The sequence below is a fragment of the Musca autumnalis genome, unplaced genomic scaffold, assembly GCF_047663935.1.
Source record: "Musca autumnalis isolate F117 unplaced genomic scaffold, ASM4766393v1 scaffold_4, whole genome shotgun sequence".
NCBI classification, from domain to species: Eukaryota; Metazoa; Arthropoda; class Insecta; order Diptera; family Muscidae; genus Musca; species Musca autumnalis.
Genome location: NW_027411977.1, coordinates 15,251,482 through 15,267,890, shown reverse-complemented (window position 1 = coordinate 15,267,890; position 16,409 = coordinate 15,251,482). Strand labels below are relative to the sequence as shown.

Here is a 16,409-nt window from a genome sequence, read left to right as displayed (position 1 = left end):
TCAGCTCGATCCGAGAGGTGCCCATAAACAACCTAAAGGTCTTATAAGTACGAAATTTCCGAAATGTCAAGACCCATATCTCGGGAAGGATGGACTTGCCCCCGGAAAATTATATATCGTTGTATTCAGGATGCCAAGGGCTATCTACTGTAAAAATTTCAGTCCGATCCGAGAGGTGCCCATAAACAACCAAAAGGTGTGAAAGTATGAAATCTCAAGACCCATATCTCGGGATGTATCGACTTCCTCCGGAAAATTATATATCGTTGTATTCAGGATGTCAAGGGCTATCTACTGTAAAAATTTCAGACCGATCCGAGAGGTGCCCCTAAACAACATTTAAGCCTAAAATATCGGAAGTTTTTAGTATCGTGTTTTAAGACAGAAAAGAAATATATTTTTGGAAAAAAATATTTTTTTCAGAATTTCAGAAGCTGTGTGGGTTACGTCTTTTGGTATTGCATTTTTCTGAAATGCCAAAAGACGTAACCCACAGTTTATTGAGCATACATTTAAAGAACTGACTTATTGGCCTTCGCTGTTAAGCGAACTATATAACTAGCAATCTGAAGGTGTTGGGTTCAAATCCCAGTCTTAACGGTGATATTTCAATGGACCACAATTAGGTGAACTATGAACTATTCCAACCATCACTATAATAACTTGTAATTTCAATTGTATTAGACGATATTTAAAATATTATATTTATTATTGTATTCAACTTCAGCATAAGTAACAACTTCGGCATAAGTATGTATTTTATACCAGCTTTTTCAGGTGTTTCAGACGTATGAACTTGCCGGCAAAAATATCAAAACTTCTCGGGTATCTATGTTAAAAATTGTGGGCCTTCCATAAATGCTTAAGTTCTGCTAGTAAATTTGATTTGGATTAAAGGGCCGAAGTTTTACGGAGGATGTACCTGAAGGAATGAAATGACATAGTCCAGTGAATCTTTTTTTTAGGAATAATTTCCTATGATAGTTATCGCTCCCACCAGTTGGTCACAGTAGGATTTAGAGATTTTGGACCATTATGTGAGGATGCTTGGACTTATCCATGACAACAACTGCACTTAAACGAGAATGATAAACCTCTGTTAGAGGGGTGCCCAATATTGTATTCATGGAACTTGATGTACGTTTGAAGAAATTGAGCGGAAAAAATCGTATATTCAATTCGTAATATCTAGTGCTCATCAATCATTTTAATTGGTGTAGGGTTTTTTAGAAGCTTTTGGTCCATTGGCCGCGAGAGAAACATACTGCGAACATTTTCAAAACTATCCGAGACATGTTCTTTAAATTGCATTTTTGCGAAACATTTTGAAATTGTGTTTGGGAGATCCCCGAAGAAGTGGAGTTGTGATCCATGTCTGAAGAAGGAAAATTACGAGGAACAAATTTCTGACTAAATCCATTCGATCCATTCGTACACTCCAGCAAACTTAAAAGCTTAGGGTATACAAAACAAATATTAAACTTCAATATATCATTTTTTTTAGTATTCAAGTTATATTTTTAAATCGTTTTACATTCATATCATCATATACATATATATTTTAATTGTGTTGACACATGTTTTAACCAATCGTGTGATTCTAAAAGAAATTTGCTAGCAATGATTACAACATTTAAAATACAAATCAAAACAATGAGAAATAATATCAAGACAAATTAAAGTCAATACAAACTAAAGTCGATTTGAAACAAATCTTATCAGCGCAAAGAAGGAAAAATAAAATACAAATCAAACATTGCAAGAGTAACAGCAGAATAGCCTCTTGCTTCAAATGTGTATGTATGTATATAAATGGAGACTTTTTTTAGTTCATTAGTAAATTCCATGCATCATCTTCAGCAGATTTGTTATTGGACGATGTTGTTGTTTTGGGTTTTGCACTTTTAACATCTAAACTATCGAAGCCTTCACTTAGTTTTTGTGTTGTTGTTGTTGTTGATGATAGTTTCATGTTTCTACTTGTCGTTGTTGCTGTTGTTGAATTTTGATAAGATGTTGAAGAATCTTGATAGCTATCAAAGCCGGACCAATCATCGTCATCATTGACAACATTGTGATTACGATTGGATGAAGAATAGTTTTGGGTGCCAGCACCGCCTGAATTACTGCTGAATTGATTGTTGAACGATTTAGAAGATGACATTTGTTTTTGTGGGCTATCTTGCCAACCCCAATCATCATTGGTATTCGATTGATTGCCTAAACCAGATGAAATATTGCCACCAACAGAATGTGAACGTTGATAGGAATTGTCATTGTTGAAATCGCCATAACCGCTGTGGTCGCTAGTTGGTGAAGCAAAATTGCTGCCAGATAAATTATTCCAGCCGCGTTTGCCAATATCGGTTACCTGCAAAATGTTGGGAAATAGTTTTATGTTATTAAGTATTTCATTTCATTTATTTCATACATAGTAATGCATAAGCTAAACATAGCCATAGTACATATCGTCACCATAAATGCCGGAAGACGTTACCCACAAAAAAAAAAACTTTACAGGAAAAGCAAAAAACGTTATAAAATGAAAACGGCGTTTAAAAATATCGAAAATTTTTAGTATCGTGTTTTAAGACACAGAAGACATATATTTTTAGAAAAAAATTTAATTTTTTTCCAGAATGTTAGAAGCTGTGTGGGTTACGTCTTTTGGTATTGTATTTTTCTGAAATGCCAAACGACGCAACCCACAATTTATTGAGTATACATAATTGAGTATACAATAATTAAATTAGAACTAGTTTATTGGCCTACGCGGCTAAGCGAACTTTAAACTTGCAATCTGACGCTGTTGAGTTCAATTCCCAATCTTAACGGTGATATTTCAGTGGATCAAAATTAGGTGAACCGTCTATTCCAACCAGCACTGCAATTACTTATAATATCTAGTGTATTAGACGATATTTAAAACATCAGATCCAGAATATTATATTTATTGTGGTATTTAAGTCAATTTATCGACAAAATATAGTTAATATGAATTAAGTGATGTGTAACAATTTAAATGTAACTTTTAATTCTCATAAGGAATGTTGCCATAAATGTAATGACAATCACTTGTGTTATGTGTTTTAAGTCTAGCAGGTGCTGAAGTTTCTTTTTTGAAACTTTTAGCCTCTGTGCGTATATCTATGGAGGACCCATTGCCCCAAAATCTCCGGATCAAACGCTAATGTTTGCAGTTTATTGGATCTCCTGTCTATTTGCATAAGTAAACAATACATAAAAGTTGCGTTTTTCTCTGGACCTGTTTGAATATCATTAAAATCAGTTGAGTTTATCCAATCTCAAGCCATTATATATGTTATACCACGGGTTGATAAGAACATTTTTCGGCAAACTTACACTATAATCGTAGTTGTCTTAAAAAAACATCTTTGTTTTAGACCGACGAAAAATTTGAGATATATACGTTTTCGGATCAACGTCTCATAAGACTTGTCACTTGCATCAGTTTTTGTTGCCATTTCTCTTCAAAATAACCACTTACTTCTTTGTTGTTCTTGGGAGGTTTATCTAAATCATGGCATAGGTCGGTCTTCAGACATCATCTTCAATTAGGCACTTCAATCACTTTTTTATTAAAACTTTCGACATTTGACCAAACCTGGGTTTTGCCTATGACCTGCGTATAAGGGGAAATATCCAAAATTCCCACACATCTGAATTTTGGTGCAAAAAGTTATTCGAGTTACAAAAACCGTCCAAAGTAAAAGTTGTAGATGTAAAAATTAGCAACAAGAATGGTCTTTATAATTTTTAAAACGGAATCACCAGTCATGACGTATCGAGAGAGTCAAACTAAACATATAGGGAAATAAGCCTTATGCGGATAACCGGATCCGCCCCAAAGGAAATTATACATTTCCGTAATCAGCTCAATATACCCTCCCTCTGGCATTATAATTGCTGCAAAAATCAAAGACTAAATTGTTCAAATAATGTGGATTACGCCTTTTGTGTTTTATGAAAATTACAGAATGCTGTTACGTCTTTTGGCATTTCGTGAATCGGACCGCTATTTTTAAACGCAGAACTTTGAAATTTTGGCAGAGCATGTATTTTAGCTTAATGTATCAGATTCCACCAAAAAACGAATTTCGATTTTCATGTCGGTTACGTCTTCCGGCATTTATGGTGACGATATTTAATGATAGTTTTCTCATCTAAATCTCTAAAAAATAATACGAGTTTTGAAAACAAATACCTACCTTGGCGGCTACATCAGTAACAGATTCTAATATACCACCTTCTTTAATCTACATTTCAAACGAACAAAAAAGAAAATAATATTACAAAAAAATATTTAAAAACCAAAAAATAAAAAAAAACAGTATATCAAAAAAATAAAAATATTTTCTATAAAAATAAAATGCTTTTAAATAATTTAAGAAGCAAGGCAAAAATTAAAAAAAGTTCTAGTTATTGTGCTTAAACTCTTACCATAGTGTACCGAAACTAGTTTACTTTACAACTGAAAATTTCCTACTAACCTTTGATGAAGCTATACTGGCAGTTACGGCAGCTTTCTCTTTAGCAATAACGGCAAATTTAGATGCTCCAGCTGACAATAAACTCCAACCCTATATGATGGAATTAAAAAGAGTATAAAGGAAGCAATTCCCATCCATTTTTTGTTATTACAACTTACCGAAGCTAAAGATGACAATGTAGTATCGATGAGTTCTTGAGATTGTGTTTTTGGTGGAGGTTCTCGAGAATAGCCAAACCCACTATATTTACCTCCCTGGCTGGGTGGTAAGTTGCTGAAATAGGCAAAGACAAAGTAAAAAAAAAAAAAACGTTAAAAATGTATTTCACTACGTTTTCAACAAATATATTTAGCAAACATTTTAGATTTGGAACTAGTTTAGGGACACCACTTGGATTTCTATGGATTTTGAAACACTTCTCTTTTAAATTTTTCGGCCTGATTTTATGATATTCACTTCTTACGCGCATTTTATTTTCTTTGGAATTTTGAGTCCTTTACTTGCTCAAATTTCGGAACGTAAGGACCTCAAAGATCATTATTATCTGAACCTTCTCTTCGTCCTCTGGCAAAAGGTTCAAAGTAATTTTACTTGTGCCCCTAAACGCGAGTTATTTTTAAATGTTACAAGCATAACAACTAGCGACGTATCTTTGCCTTACTCAGGTCTAGTTGCATTTTCCATTTGTTTACGCGAAAAGAATTCCTCTTTTTGATCTTTGAATTCTTGGCTATTGAATTGTTGATAACTATCAGCATTGTAACCACCACCACCACCTCCATTTTGATAACCAGAACTGGAAGCCTGTTGATAATTGCCACTATTTCTGGAATGTGAATTGTTACTACTGGAACTGGACATGCTTGAAGATCCACCATAATTCGTAGATGACGAAGATGCTAAACGTTTTTTTGCCTCATTTATATCCCAACTTTTGCCTTGAGCTAACGATGAGATTTTATCGCGATATAAAGCAGCTGCTTTTGAATTATATTTTTGACTAATTGGTGCACGATCATTCCAATCGTCTTGGTCTTCTAAAAATTCACGGGCATTACGATTTCCGCCAACTTTCATTTTTTCCAGTTCAATATCTTTCCATTTGTCCATAGTCACCGAACGAACGAATGACAAATGAACACCGAGACCACGATGTTTACCGGAACACTCAAGACATATCCAAATGCCATAGGTAACCGAAACCCATTGTGGATTGTGGGTACCACATTCGAAACATTTCTAAAAAGAAGCAAAAAATAAGTGGAAATTAAACATCATTTTGGACATGTTATTAAAAAGAATTGACCATTATATTTAAATAGGAAATAGATTAGGTTTAATCTCAGTTGTCGGAAAACATTTGTAATTTTTTTTACCCTGATTATAATAACAAATGATTAAAATAACATACTTTATGAAATATGAACATTTAAAGTTTAAAGCTTAACAGAGTATCTTTCGTTTTCGTTCGTATTAGTGATCCTCTAATGTTTACGGACCCCGCAATCAATCTAAGGAGTATGTAGTTCTGACATTGACGACAAACATGTGTATTTTTGTGTATTGTATATAAATTTTCATTACCATTTCGTATAAACTTCGCAACTAATGTATGCCAAAACTTGTGGCTGAGTTGCCGCCCGTTTATTAACGGACGTACGCAGCATGCCTGACCATTTCAAAAACTTGTAATGTGATTCTGTAACTAATTTTCCTTTAACGAAAAAATGGTACAAATGCTTATAATTTCTGGGAACAAGTTGATTTTATGTATTAAGCTCGGATCAAGACCAAAATTTCTCCACAGGTAGGTCTCGTCACCCTCATCACAAGCATGTATAACATTTATTGCGGAAGTGCATACTTTCCGAGATATGAGCCTCTGAAGTTCCGAAAATTCCTTTTAACATAAATTCGCTACTTTTGAACGGCTCTTGTTCGAGGATTTAAGAAATCCTATGGACAGGTACAAATCTCGTTAGTGGAACAAAATATCTTTAAAATTGTAAATTTTTCTCTTACTAGCGAAATTACCGACGAATTTCGTTAATTATGCTTAACTTTCTTATCAGAAATTTAAGAAATCTGTAGTTGAAGATGTTGCAACTTGGCTCAAACTTTTGTGTTGAAACATTTGATAGAATAATACAACAATAACACTGTTACTTTGTCTGAATAAACACAACTCAAAATTAAACAAGTTCTAAACAACTATGAGAGTATGGCACATGACCTTGACTACAATAAAAAAACATCTCGGCAATAAAAATAATTTCGAACAAATATTAAGTTTAACTTACTGAATTGTCATCTTGAGGTTTAAGCTCTTGTAAAACACGTCTTGTCCTTGGACTGGCCATTTCCTGTCTTTGTATTACGTCAGTAGGGAGGGAGGAGGGGAGTTGATTTTGCAAAAAAAGAAAATTCTCACAAAACACCAACTATCGGCCAGATATTAAAACTCCGAATACTGATGTGGTTGCGGATGCTCCAATTCTAATTGAGCAAAATACTTCGTACAAACGTATTTGATGAAAACCACAATACCAACAACAGCAAATATTGTAATACCCAATACTTGGGCCTGATAACTTCTCGACACTGTTTCACAATCTCCTCTGGGCGACGAAGTTGCAACAACAGTTGTCCGTGTTTTAGACGAAGTAGTCATTAAAATGTATTAAGACAAAAAACACCAAAACAGGTATTTTTCACACAAAAAAATATCGGCTATAGTAAAAGTTGCACTTTTAAGAGATTATTGTGTCATGATCCTTTAAGGATATTTTTCAGTAAATCACTTATTGTTGGTTAGCGAGCGAAACAAATTCACACCAAATTCTTGGAAAAACCAGCTTGTCAAACTCGTACAATGAAGAAAATTTTTTAATTTTGTTGACGTGTGAAAGGAATCGACTTGACATAACGTACTGCTGTTTGCGTATCGTGAGAGCGTATGACTGAATTTAAATGAAAGCGCAAAACGCGAAAGAGGGATTTACATCAAATGGGTAATAGTAGGTTTAACTTTATTTATTTATTTTTTATTTTATTTATTTCGAATGGGTAACCAAGCCTATAAGGCCATCTATGTTACAAAAGCAAAGTTATCCTAAACTACACCTAACTCTGAACTTAATCCTAAAAACTAAATAAAGATATAAACATATTTAATAACAATTTCTAATTAAACGGGGTTTAAGCATATACTACTCCAAACAAATATAAAAGCATATCATATATTAAATTTAGCTTCGTTCCAGAACTAAAAAGTTTTTACACGACAAATATTGGCGAGCAAAAATGTGCAACATGTTTGCCGGCTTCTGATTGGTTGATTCGCCGACTTTGACATTTGTTCTAGTTTTTTGACATTTCTGTCATTTTTACGTTCCCGTACATTTTGGAAAAATGTGTAATACCCCGTTTATATATAACCGGATTTAACAAACCGACTGGGTTTTAAATGTCAATTCCATTGCTTATATTTCAAACAAATCCTTATAAAGAAGGTTAACCCTGCAAAAAGCTCTAATATAAACAGCATATATGTGGAACTCATTTTCGACAGTTTGCTCTTTTGACACTTTTATCATTAAAAAAGTACTGGAACGAAGCTAAAATAGTTTGTGGTTGCTGGACAGATCGTGTGTACCCCGCTTAACCCATTTTTTGAGTTACCGACAAAAATCAGTAACATAAAAAGGCAAAATTATGAATGGAAATTTCAAATGAAAGTTGACAACACTGTTGCTATTGCTTGGTTTACATTTACGAAATCCACTCGATTTCAACTGAAAATTTCTTTGTCCGTGTTTAGGGCCTGGCCTCAACCATTATTTGGTATCGAACTCTGTTGTGCGATGCGATGCAACATCTTGTAGATCTGCGTCGATCGACCTTCTCGACGTTTTAGCTGGTGCACCAACACGCCGGCCTCTACCCTGGGGATTGCAACGAAGCGTTTGACGAGCAATGTTTTCGGCAGGTCTTCATAGCGTGTGGCCTATCCAGCGCCATTTCCGTTGACAAACCTCAAACCTATTTGATTGGTCCCGCAGGAGCATTCCTCGGAGCGAGCGGTTCATTGGTCAGCGGCTGTTTTCCCATGTTAGGGGTGGCTGAGTACTAAAACACCTGCAGCGTCTGTCTGCCAGGTTAGGTGCGGCTGCAAGTGAGCGTCTGCTTCGGATCGAACGGCCCGCTATATAAATATTCAAAACGTGTCTTTGGACTCATCACCCATCGACCTAGTACACTGATGTTTTTAAGCATGGAAAGAAACAATTATAGAGAATACACTACTCCAAGGGGTATTCCTATGAGAATAAGTAAAGTAGTAAAGAGGTAGATCTAGATGAAAACGAATTATAGAACCCTGTTTTTTTTCCTGAATTCCTAAAACGTCAAAATTACTAAACAAAAAAGCAACAAGTGGCTTTGTTTACAATACATTTCTTGAGCATTTTATAAAACGAGAAAAATGAATGAAGTGTCAAAGTTTCTCCACATAATCGAATTGTGGATATGATGAAATTATTGTTTCAATGCAAAGTTGAAGAATTTCTTCCATACAAATGTTCCATGGTAGAACAAGAAAAGGTAGCAGCAATACCCAGCTGACTGAACTGGGTTGTAGTGTTAGTGTCAAATTTCATATGACATTTTATACATTCATTTCTATTTCGATGTACATTAGGGACATATATTTTTTGAGAAAAAAATATATCATTCGGAAAAAACCATTTCCCAGAAAGACTTCTTCATATCAATGATATGTAACCTCCTCCAAGTTCGAACGACAAGCCGCGCAGTAAATCACCGCTTGTAGAGGCGATACCACGTTTGTTAATATGTGAGGTATTTTGTTAAAATTTAAAAAAATAAAGCCCTAATAAACATGTGCTTCTTTGATTTCTAAAACAAAACATTGAAACAGCTTCTCCTTTTTCTATGAATTTCCAGCGACCCCAAACTTTTCTGCAAGAATTCAACTTTCTGCGAGAATTTATGCATTTAGTGGAATGATGTGGAACCATAAAAATTGAAAATGTAACGAATTTTCATTCATGTTTTCCAAAATATTCAACCAAATGTGAAAAATTATTAGTTTTTTAAATTCCAATAATTTATAGACATTTCCTTGTTTTGTTTACAAATACAACTGGCAGTAACGTTACAAAAAAAAAAAAACAAATTCCTTTGTGGTTGTTGTTCGAGTTGTATTTGTTGTATTTGTTCTACCATGCAAATGTTCTAAAAACAAATTTAAAAATCATTGAATTCGACTGCTTTTAAAATTGTTTGACATATTTTTCAAACAGCACACACCCATATACAATAGCTTTGTTCCCGTACTTTTTAATAGTAAAACTCGTAAAAGAGAGAAAAATTGTTGTCACACAAAAGTTTTTTCAAAAAGTTCGGGAACGCAAAAATGGAAAAAACGTCAAAAAAGCTGGAACAAATGTCAAAGTCGGCATACCAGCCAATCAGACGCCGGCATCCATGTTACTATTTTTTACACACTCAAATTTGTCGAGTAAAAAGTTTTTAAAGAGAGCGTCGTTCAGCGCCATTTTTGTTTAAAGAGAAGTGAACATTTTACAACTTTTTTGTGTACGGGAACGCTTTTTCGAGCAAAATGTGTAAAAGTCGTAAAAATTGTAAAAACTTTGTAGTTCTGGAACACAGCTTATGTTTACATTTACGAAATCCACTCGATTTCAACTGTCAATTCCTTTGCGTATACGTCAAATGAAAACTCAATTGAAATCGATTCGATTTCATTTGACTTTTGAGCAATGGAATTGACAGTTGAAATCGAGTGGATTTCGTAAATGTAAACATAGTAATACACAGATTGCGTATATAATTTTGAAGTTTTAGGAACACTCGAAAGAAAAAATTTAAACTGACAGATAGCTTTAGCTAACCTTTTTAATTGCACCATGACCGAACTCAAATAACGAAGAATGAAAATTTTTAAATAAAAACATTTTAAAAAACATTTTGGAGCGGTGTTTTTAAAACTATGAATCCTGTTAAGTGCAAACGGGGTTTTACGTAACATCTTTTTATTGGTTTTATTGGGCCATCGTTTGCATATAACCGGATTTAATAAGTCCCGGTCCACACTAGAGTGATTTCATTGAAAAAATTTTATGAAATTATGCGTTTCTAGATCCAGTTCCATAGTCCCGGGCCACACTACAGTAATTTCACTGAAATTTTGATATGAAATTATGAGTCTCTAGATCGACGTCCATAGTAGAGTAAAATCATAAAATTGCTGTAGTGGGGAATTCGATTTAAGAACACCTAATTTCATGAAATTTTCAATGAAATTCACGCTAGTGTGGACCGGGACATAGTAGAGTAAAATGAAATGAAACTGCTGTAGTGAGGAATTCGATCTCTGAACGCATAATTTCATGAAATTTATTAATGAAATTCACTAAATACACTATAGCTTCGTTCCAGAACTAAAAAGTTTTTACACATTTAACACATTTTGCACATTTTTGCCCAAAATGCGTTTCCGTACACCAATAAGGTAGCAAAATGTTCACATCTCTTTGAACAAAAATGACGCTGAGTAGCTTTCTCTTTAGAAACTTTTTACACGACAAATTTGGGCGAGCAAAAATGTGCAATAGGGATACGATTTTCGAGTAATCGATTCCTCGATTCTTTGATTTGAAGAATCTAAAAATCGGAATCGAGTTTTGACTTCATAGAGAATCGAAAGATCGATTTTCTATTATGATTCTTCGATTCTTCGAAAGATCAATTCTGTTTTGACTTTTTGATGTACCACGAAAATGAAATATACAGATTACATTGGTAAGAGCAAGACAACAATATTACATTATTTGTTGTACTGATGAACAAAGTTAATCTATCGGTACGACAGTGTTAAACGCGAAGCATTGTACACTAAAACGTTCACATTTTCAACTAAAGTATAGTACACATTGACAAGCAAAACTGACAGTCATCGAGGTCTATTTCGTGAATATCAAAGCCTAATTGAAAAATTTCTTTTATATTCTCTAAATAATACCGTAAATATTGTATTTCAAACGTTTTTAGCGAAATAAAAGTTGTTATTTGCCGGAAAATTGTCCTTAAAGTACGTTGACTGTCAGTTTTGACTGTTAGTGTGTACTCCCCTTAAGGAGTCATCTCGATCGAACGATTCTTTTATCCAAGTGAGTTTTAAGTAAGAATCAAAGGATCGAAAGATCGATTTTTGATTCCTACGTAAGAATCGAAAAATCGATTTTTGAGTTCTAATTAAGAATCAAAAGATCGAAAGATCGATTCTTGAGTTCTAAGTAAGAATCAAAAGATCGAAAGATCGATTTTTGCTTGGTAATACGTATCGCTAATGTGCAACTTGTTTGCCGGCTTCTGATTGGCTGACATGTCGACTTTCACATTTGTTCCAGATTTATTGTCGTTTCTGCCATTTTTTCCATTCCCGTACATTTTGGAAAAATGTGTATTGCTACGTTTATATTTACGAAATCCACTCGATTTCAACTGTCAAATTCATTGCTTAAACGTCAAATGAAATCCAATTGATTTCATGAGTTTTCATTTGACGTGTACGCAAAGGAATTGACACTTGAAATCGAGTGGATTTCGTAAATGTAAACAAAGCATAAGTTGGGCTCATTTTCGACATTTTGCTCTTTTGACACTTTTATCATTAAAAAAGTACTGGAACGAAGCTTATATTTCAAATGTCAATTCCCTTGTGTATACGTCAAATAAATCATCTTAAAGAAAATAAGTTCAAATGCAAACGGCGTTTGAATGCCCTGTTCCAGAACATCCAAGAATCTAATATTTTGACAAATTTATAAAAGAGAAAATTATCAGAATTTAAAAAATAGTGGACTCAAGCAGTTTCTGGAACGGATCAAAAATTTTGAAATGTCTACCTACTCAACCAGTAAGTCACATTTACTTCTACCTTGTTAAATATACCATGGAACACATGTCAACCACACAGCTGTTCTTGTAAGTCAGTCTGTTTAGATAGTTGGTGGAAACATATTTTTAACATAGGATTCAAGATTTAAGTAAATAAGGATTTGTGATTTTTCCTTATCAATCAAAAAAATTACCTTTTTCACAACATCCCAGTTTCAATTTGTTTGTTGTAGTTTAATTTAACAAAAATAAACAATGGCCTGTTATGATGGTGAAGAAGACGAAATCATTGAAGAGGTAGTATTGTATTTTTACAATAAAATGAAAAAAATCAACGAAAAGCCTATTTATGTTGCTCCATTTATAGATACCGGTCTTCCTTTCAAAAAATCTTCAAGATAATTTATTTCTTTTCCAATATCCAACCAAAACCCAAGTGTCTAATTTTGAAACTGCCGCAGTTGTTAATTGTTGTGTGAAACCCATTAACAAAGAAGTTAAGGTCGATTTTGCCCTAGACACTGACTCAATATTTTACGATCATTTCAAGGGAGAACAAATGGCACTGGCTGCTGATGGTAAGACACAAGCCAAGGGAGAAAGGCCAACATTCAAGAGAGGCATTATGGATAAACAGGCATTTGTAAGCTCAACCTCATTGGATGATGTTAGCAAATATATAGTTGGAATATATGCCGATAAGGAAATACATTTATCTCCTTTGAGTTCAATTTTACAACTGAGACCATCATTTTCGTATTTTGACAAGGAAGATAAGCGTAATAAGGCTGAGCAAAAAGCCCTTAACGAAGAGGATGATGATGAAGAGCTACAGCAAGTAACAGTAAAATTTGCCAGGGCTGGTACAAAAAAGGTCAAAGAACGTCAAGGTTACGATAGTTTCTTAAAGAAGAGTGTAGATGAACCATGGTGTGAAACTTATTGGCATTCCAGGACTTCACCAACAGCAGAATTAGAACGTCAAAAATTATTTGCAACAAACAGACAAAGCAGTCAATCATTGGGTCTGGAAACACAAAAGTATGTTGAAAAACTGTTACCGGATGCTGGACAAGATCAGGGTATCGATGCTGTGTTACCAGCTCGAGTTATAAGCAAAGCAAAATTGAAATCAATGCCATTAATAGATCAGCTGAAGGTTATATTAAAAGATGCAAAAATGTTATCGTTTGACGATATTATGTCTATAATACAAGAGGGTGTGGATCCTAATATTACAGCCGAAAAGCTTTTGAGGAATCTGCCCCAGGTGGGCATATTGATACACGGCAATTGGGTACCACAGTCGGAAATTTTATATCCCACTGAAATGTTATCGAATGCTAACGGTGTTAAATCTGAACTTATGATTAGGGCGAGAGACTATGTGGTAAGTTACTACAAATTATTTAAACGATTCCATTTAAGATAGTATTCTTTTGTTGTAGCTTTTTCGTTTTTCCCGTACAAAATATTTGTACAGACCACAGGTGATCTATGCAACCCAACTGCCAGCTGAAGAGGCAACAGAAGTTTTAAAGTCAGTGGCAAAAGTAAATTCGGAAAAGAAATGGGAACTACTGCTACCACCCGATCAACAATTCGAACAACGTTATCCGGATCTAGTGCAACGTCAGGAGATGGTGTGGCGTGCAACGGAACAAACTTACAATGAAATGGATCATGAAAAGTCACCAAAAAGAGCACGTAAAAGATCACAAAGAGATTCCAAGACGTACACATCTCTAAGTACAGAGCATATCATGAATATTACGTAGTTATTTGCATTTGATGAATTTCTAAAATACATTTCATATAAGTATAAAGTTTGGCCTATTCCCTATGATTGTTTATGGCGGGCCAATATATATTTACTGTCGCCAAAATAAACGTAGAAATTGGCGATGTATAAAATAGAATTTAATGGTAACAAACTCTTAGGTAAAAAGTCGTTAGTGTTTATATTAAGGTACATAGTTTTTGTTCCATGATGGAGAAATGTACGTTTATGCGTACTTTTTAACTGAAAGTCGTAATAGTACATTATAGGGGGTGCCAAAAATTCCATTTTATGTTTGATTTCGGGACCCATTTAAAATAACATTTATTTACTAATCATTTTGAGTAAAATATCAACAATTTCATTTTGAAGATGATTACGATTTTCTTTTGTTACCACAATTGTCTTCGCTTTAGGATGTGTTTTAAGTTTTTCAACCAAAGGTAGTGGTTGCCTCATTTCAAAAGGAACTGTTGCAAAAATGGTTGCTCCAACCTCTACACAATTGTATACTGCACTTTCAAATCTTTTACTTTTTAATTCCATTTTACCAATTTCGTCCATTACCAATAGTTGTAGTGTTTTACTTTGTCGTAACAGTGGCAGGGCCAAATCTTCAAATTCCTTTACAAATACAGCGTATTTTCCAACAAAGGGACATTTGATGTTAGCATCCGTTCTGTGGGTAAAAATATTAACAATTTATTTCAAATTTCGCTGCCATACTCTTTTTGGAGATTACCTTGCTAATTTTGAAGACTTATTATCTGTAATTGTTATAACATCGAATCCAATTCGTTGTCGGTTGGAATCTCGTACCTCCTCAGTATAAAATCCATCACAATTTATATTGTGCTTTTCCAACAGTTCTTGGCACACTTTGCGAATAAGGGTAGTTTTGCCAACACCTGGAAGACCACTCAATAATACTATGGATAGATTTTTGTCAACCATTATGCTCATTTGGGTTTCGGTCCCCTTATGTTCTTCCGTGGTCATTCATCTAATCAAACAAAGTTATACGCATCATATGTTTTTGTTTGTAAACAAAGTACTGTCAATGTGATATATTGGGTGTGATAGTTGAATTTTGCAATAAAAATAATTCAACATCATGGCACAATTACTCAGGTAGTGCATGTAAAATTTTGAATATGTTATGTCGAAACCATGGCAGAACTACCAGGTAGTGGTATCACACCAGCTGATCGAATATGAAAAGTCAAATCCCTTTATAAAAAAATGATTTTTGTTGTAATTTCCCCAACAACATAAAGAAAGTTTTGACATAACATATTCAAAATTTTACGATGCCACTACCTGGGTAATTGTGCCATGGTCGAAACTTTCTTTATGTTGTTGGGGAAATTACAACAAAAATCATTTTTTTATAAAGGGATTTGACTTTTCATATTCGATCAGCTGGTGTGATACCACTACCTGGTAGTTCTGCCATGTTCTACATAGTCCCGTTTTCAGTCAAAAATTGCTTCCACATACAAGTTTGTTAAAAAAAAAAAAACATGGGAAGGGAAAGGGACATATGAAAAATCTATCAAAAATATCAAAATCAACGTAACACCAGATGCAAGCCAAACAAGCTACTGGAATCTACCTACGCCGTGAAATTTGTCTAGTGGAAAATATAATAGCATTTGTTCACTGTGTTAAGTTTGGATACAACTTTCGCTAGAGCGCAATATTGTTCTATTTTGCAGGTTCCGAACCGAGATAGAAACAACTCTAGTTCTCTAAAAGCTCTCCGGTTTTATTGAAATTGTATCATGAGGGTAAAATTCCGTTGGTGGGACGGACGCGCTTACGCGGTTATTTGGCCCGAACGTCCATTTGCGAACCCTGGTTTAGACCCGGTACTACTTTACCGATTACAACAATATGGAAAGCTATTGAAAATACCTTATCACACACAAGGGCTATCTGCGATATATATCTCAAGATCCGGAAAATACATAAAGACATATGGGCCGATTCCGTACAACGAGGCGAGTCGTGTCGCGTTGCCAAATGCAATTTTTCGATTCCGTATGGCAATATCGCCTGACGTCGCCAAATTTTGTCGCCGAAATGTTCATTTTCCGGGGACAACAAATTAGCTGTCGCCGTACATTTTTACTAACGAATAAAAATAAAATAAAAAAAAAATAAAAATAACT

General features: G+C 34.4%; 3 protein-coding genes across 4 annotated transcripts; 1 reads left to right on the top strand and 2 right to left on the bottom strand.

The window, feature by feature from the left end:
* Positions 1-1,476: 1,476 nt before the first annotated feature.
* Positions 1,477-7,469, bottom strand: ArfGAP1 (ADP-ribosylation factor GTPase-activating protein 1). Of its 2 annotated transcripts, XM_073987623.1 has the most exons (6): positions 6,812-7,469; positions 5,173-5,750; positions 4,670-4,784; positions 4,512-4,601; positions 4,230-4,277; positions 1,477-2,371 (listed from the first exon to the last, which is right to left on the bottom strand). In XM_073987623.1, the coding sequence occupies exons 1-6, from the start codon at positions 6,869-6,871 to the stop codon at positions 1,826-1,828; spliced, it is 1,437 nt and encodes a 478-aa protein (XP_073843724.1). In that variant the 5' UTR covers positions 6,872-7,469; the 3' UTR covers positions 1,477-1,825. The 2 variants fall into 2 exon arrangements, with proteins under 2 accessions (XP_073843724.1, XP_073843725.1); XM_073987624.1 differs by lacking the exon at positions 4,230-4,277 and having other exon boundaries at positions 1,492-2,371; positions 6,812-7,457.
* Positions 7,470-12,524: 5,055 nt separating this feature from the next.
* On the top strand, positions 12,525-14,281 carry Polr3E (RNA polymerase III subunit E). The gene is made up of 3 exons (XM_073987392.1): positions 12,525-12,752; positions 12,823-13,845; positions 13,904-14,281. The coding sequence occupies exons 1-3, from the start codon at positions 12,711-12,713 to the stop codon at positions 14,231-14,233; spliced, it is 1,395 nt and encodes a 464-aa protein (XP_073843493.1). The 5' UTR covers positions 12,525-12,710; the 3' UTR covers positions 14,234-14,281.
* Positions 14,282-14,494: 213 nt separating this feature from the next.
* On the bottom strand, positions 14,495-15,296 carry LOC141404102 (cancer-related nucleoside-triphosphatase homolog). Its single transcript, XM_073987393.1, has 2 exons — positions 14,978-15,296; positions 14,495-14,914 (listed from the first exon to the last, which is right to left on the bottom strand). The coding sequence occupies exons 1-2, from the start codon at positions 15,232-15,234 to the stop codon at positions 14,560-14,562; spliced, it is 612 nt and encodes a 203-aa protein (XP_073843494.1). The 5' UTR covers positions 15,235-15,296; the 3' UTR covers positions 14,495-14,559.
* Between the last annotated feature and the right edge of the window lie 1,113 nt (positions 15,297-16,409).

What these genes read in the sequence shown, in the direction of transcription:
- ArfGAP1 (XM_073987623.1), bottom strand. Translation starts at nt 6,871, where the DNA reads ATGGCCAGTCCAAGGACAAGACGTGTTTTACAAGAGCTTAAACCTCAA. An exon ending in AACCTCAAGATGACAATTCA is followed by an intron (nt 5,751 to 6,811) that starts GTAAGTTAAACT and finishes GCTTCTTTTTAG; the next exon opens with AAATGTTTCGAATGTGGTAC. An exon ending in TTACTGATGTAGCCGCCAAG is followed by an intron (nt 2,372 to 4,229) that starts GTAGGTATTTGT and finishes AACATTTTGCAG; the next exon opens with GTAACCGATATTGGCAAACG.
- Polr3E (XM_073987392.1), top strand. Translation starts at nt 12,711, where the DNA reads ATGGCCTGTTATGATGGTGAAGAAGACGAAATCATTGAAGAG. An exon ending in AAGACGAAATCATTGAAGAG is followed by an intron (nt 12,753 to 12,822) that starts GTAGTATTGTAT and finishes CTCCATTTATAG; the next exon opens with ATACCGGTCTTCCTTTCAAA. An exon ending in TTAGGGCGAGAGACTATGTG is followed by an intron (nt 13,846 to 13,903) that starts GTAAGTTACTAC and finishes CTTTTGTTGTAG; the next exon opens with CTTTTTCGTTTTTCCCGTAC.
- LOC141404102 (XM_073987393.1), bottom strand. Translation starts at nt 15,234, where the DNA reads ATGACCACGGAAGAACATAAGGGGACCGAAACCCAAATGAGCATAATG. An exon ending in AAGTCTTCAAAATTAGCAAG is followed by an intron (nt 14,915 to 14,977) that starts GTAATCTCCAAA and finishes TTTTACCCACAG; the next exon opens with AACGGATGCTAACATCAAAT.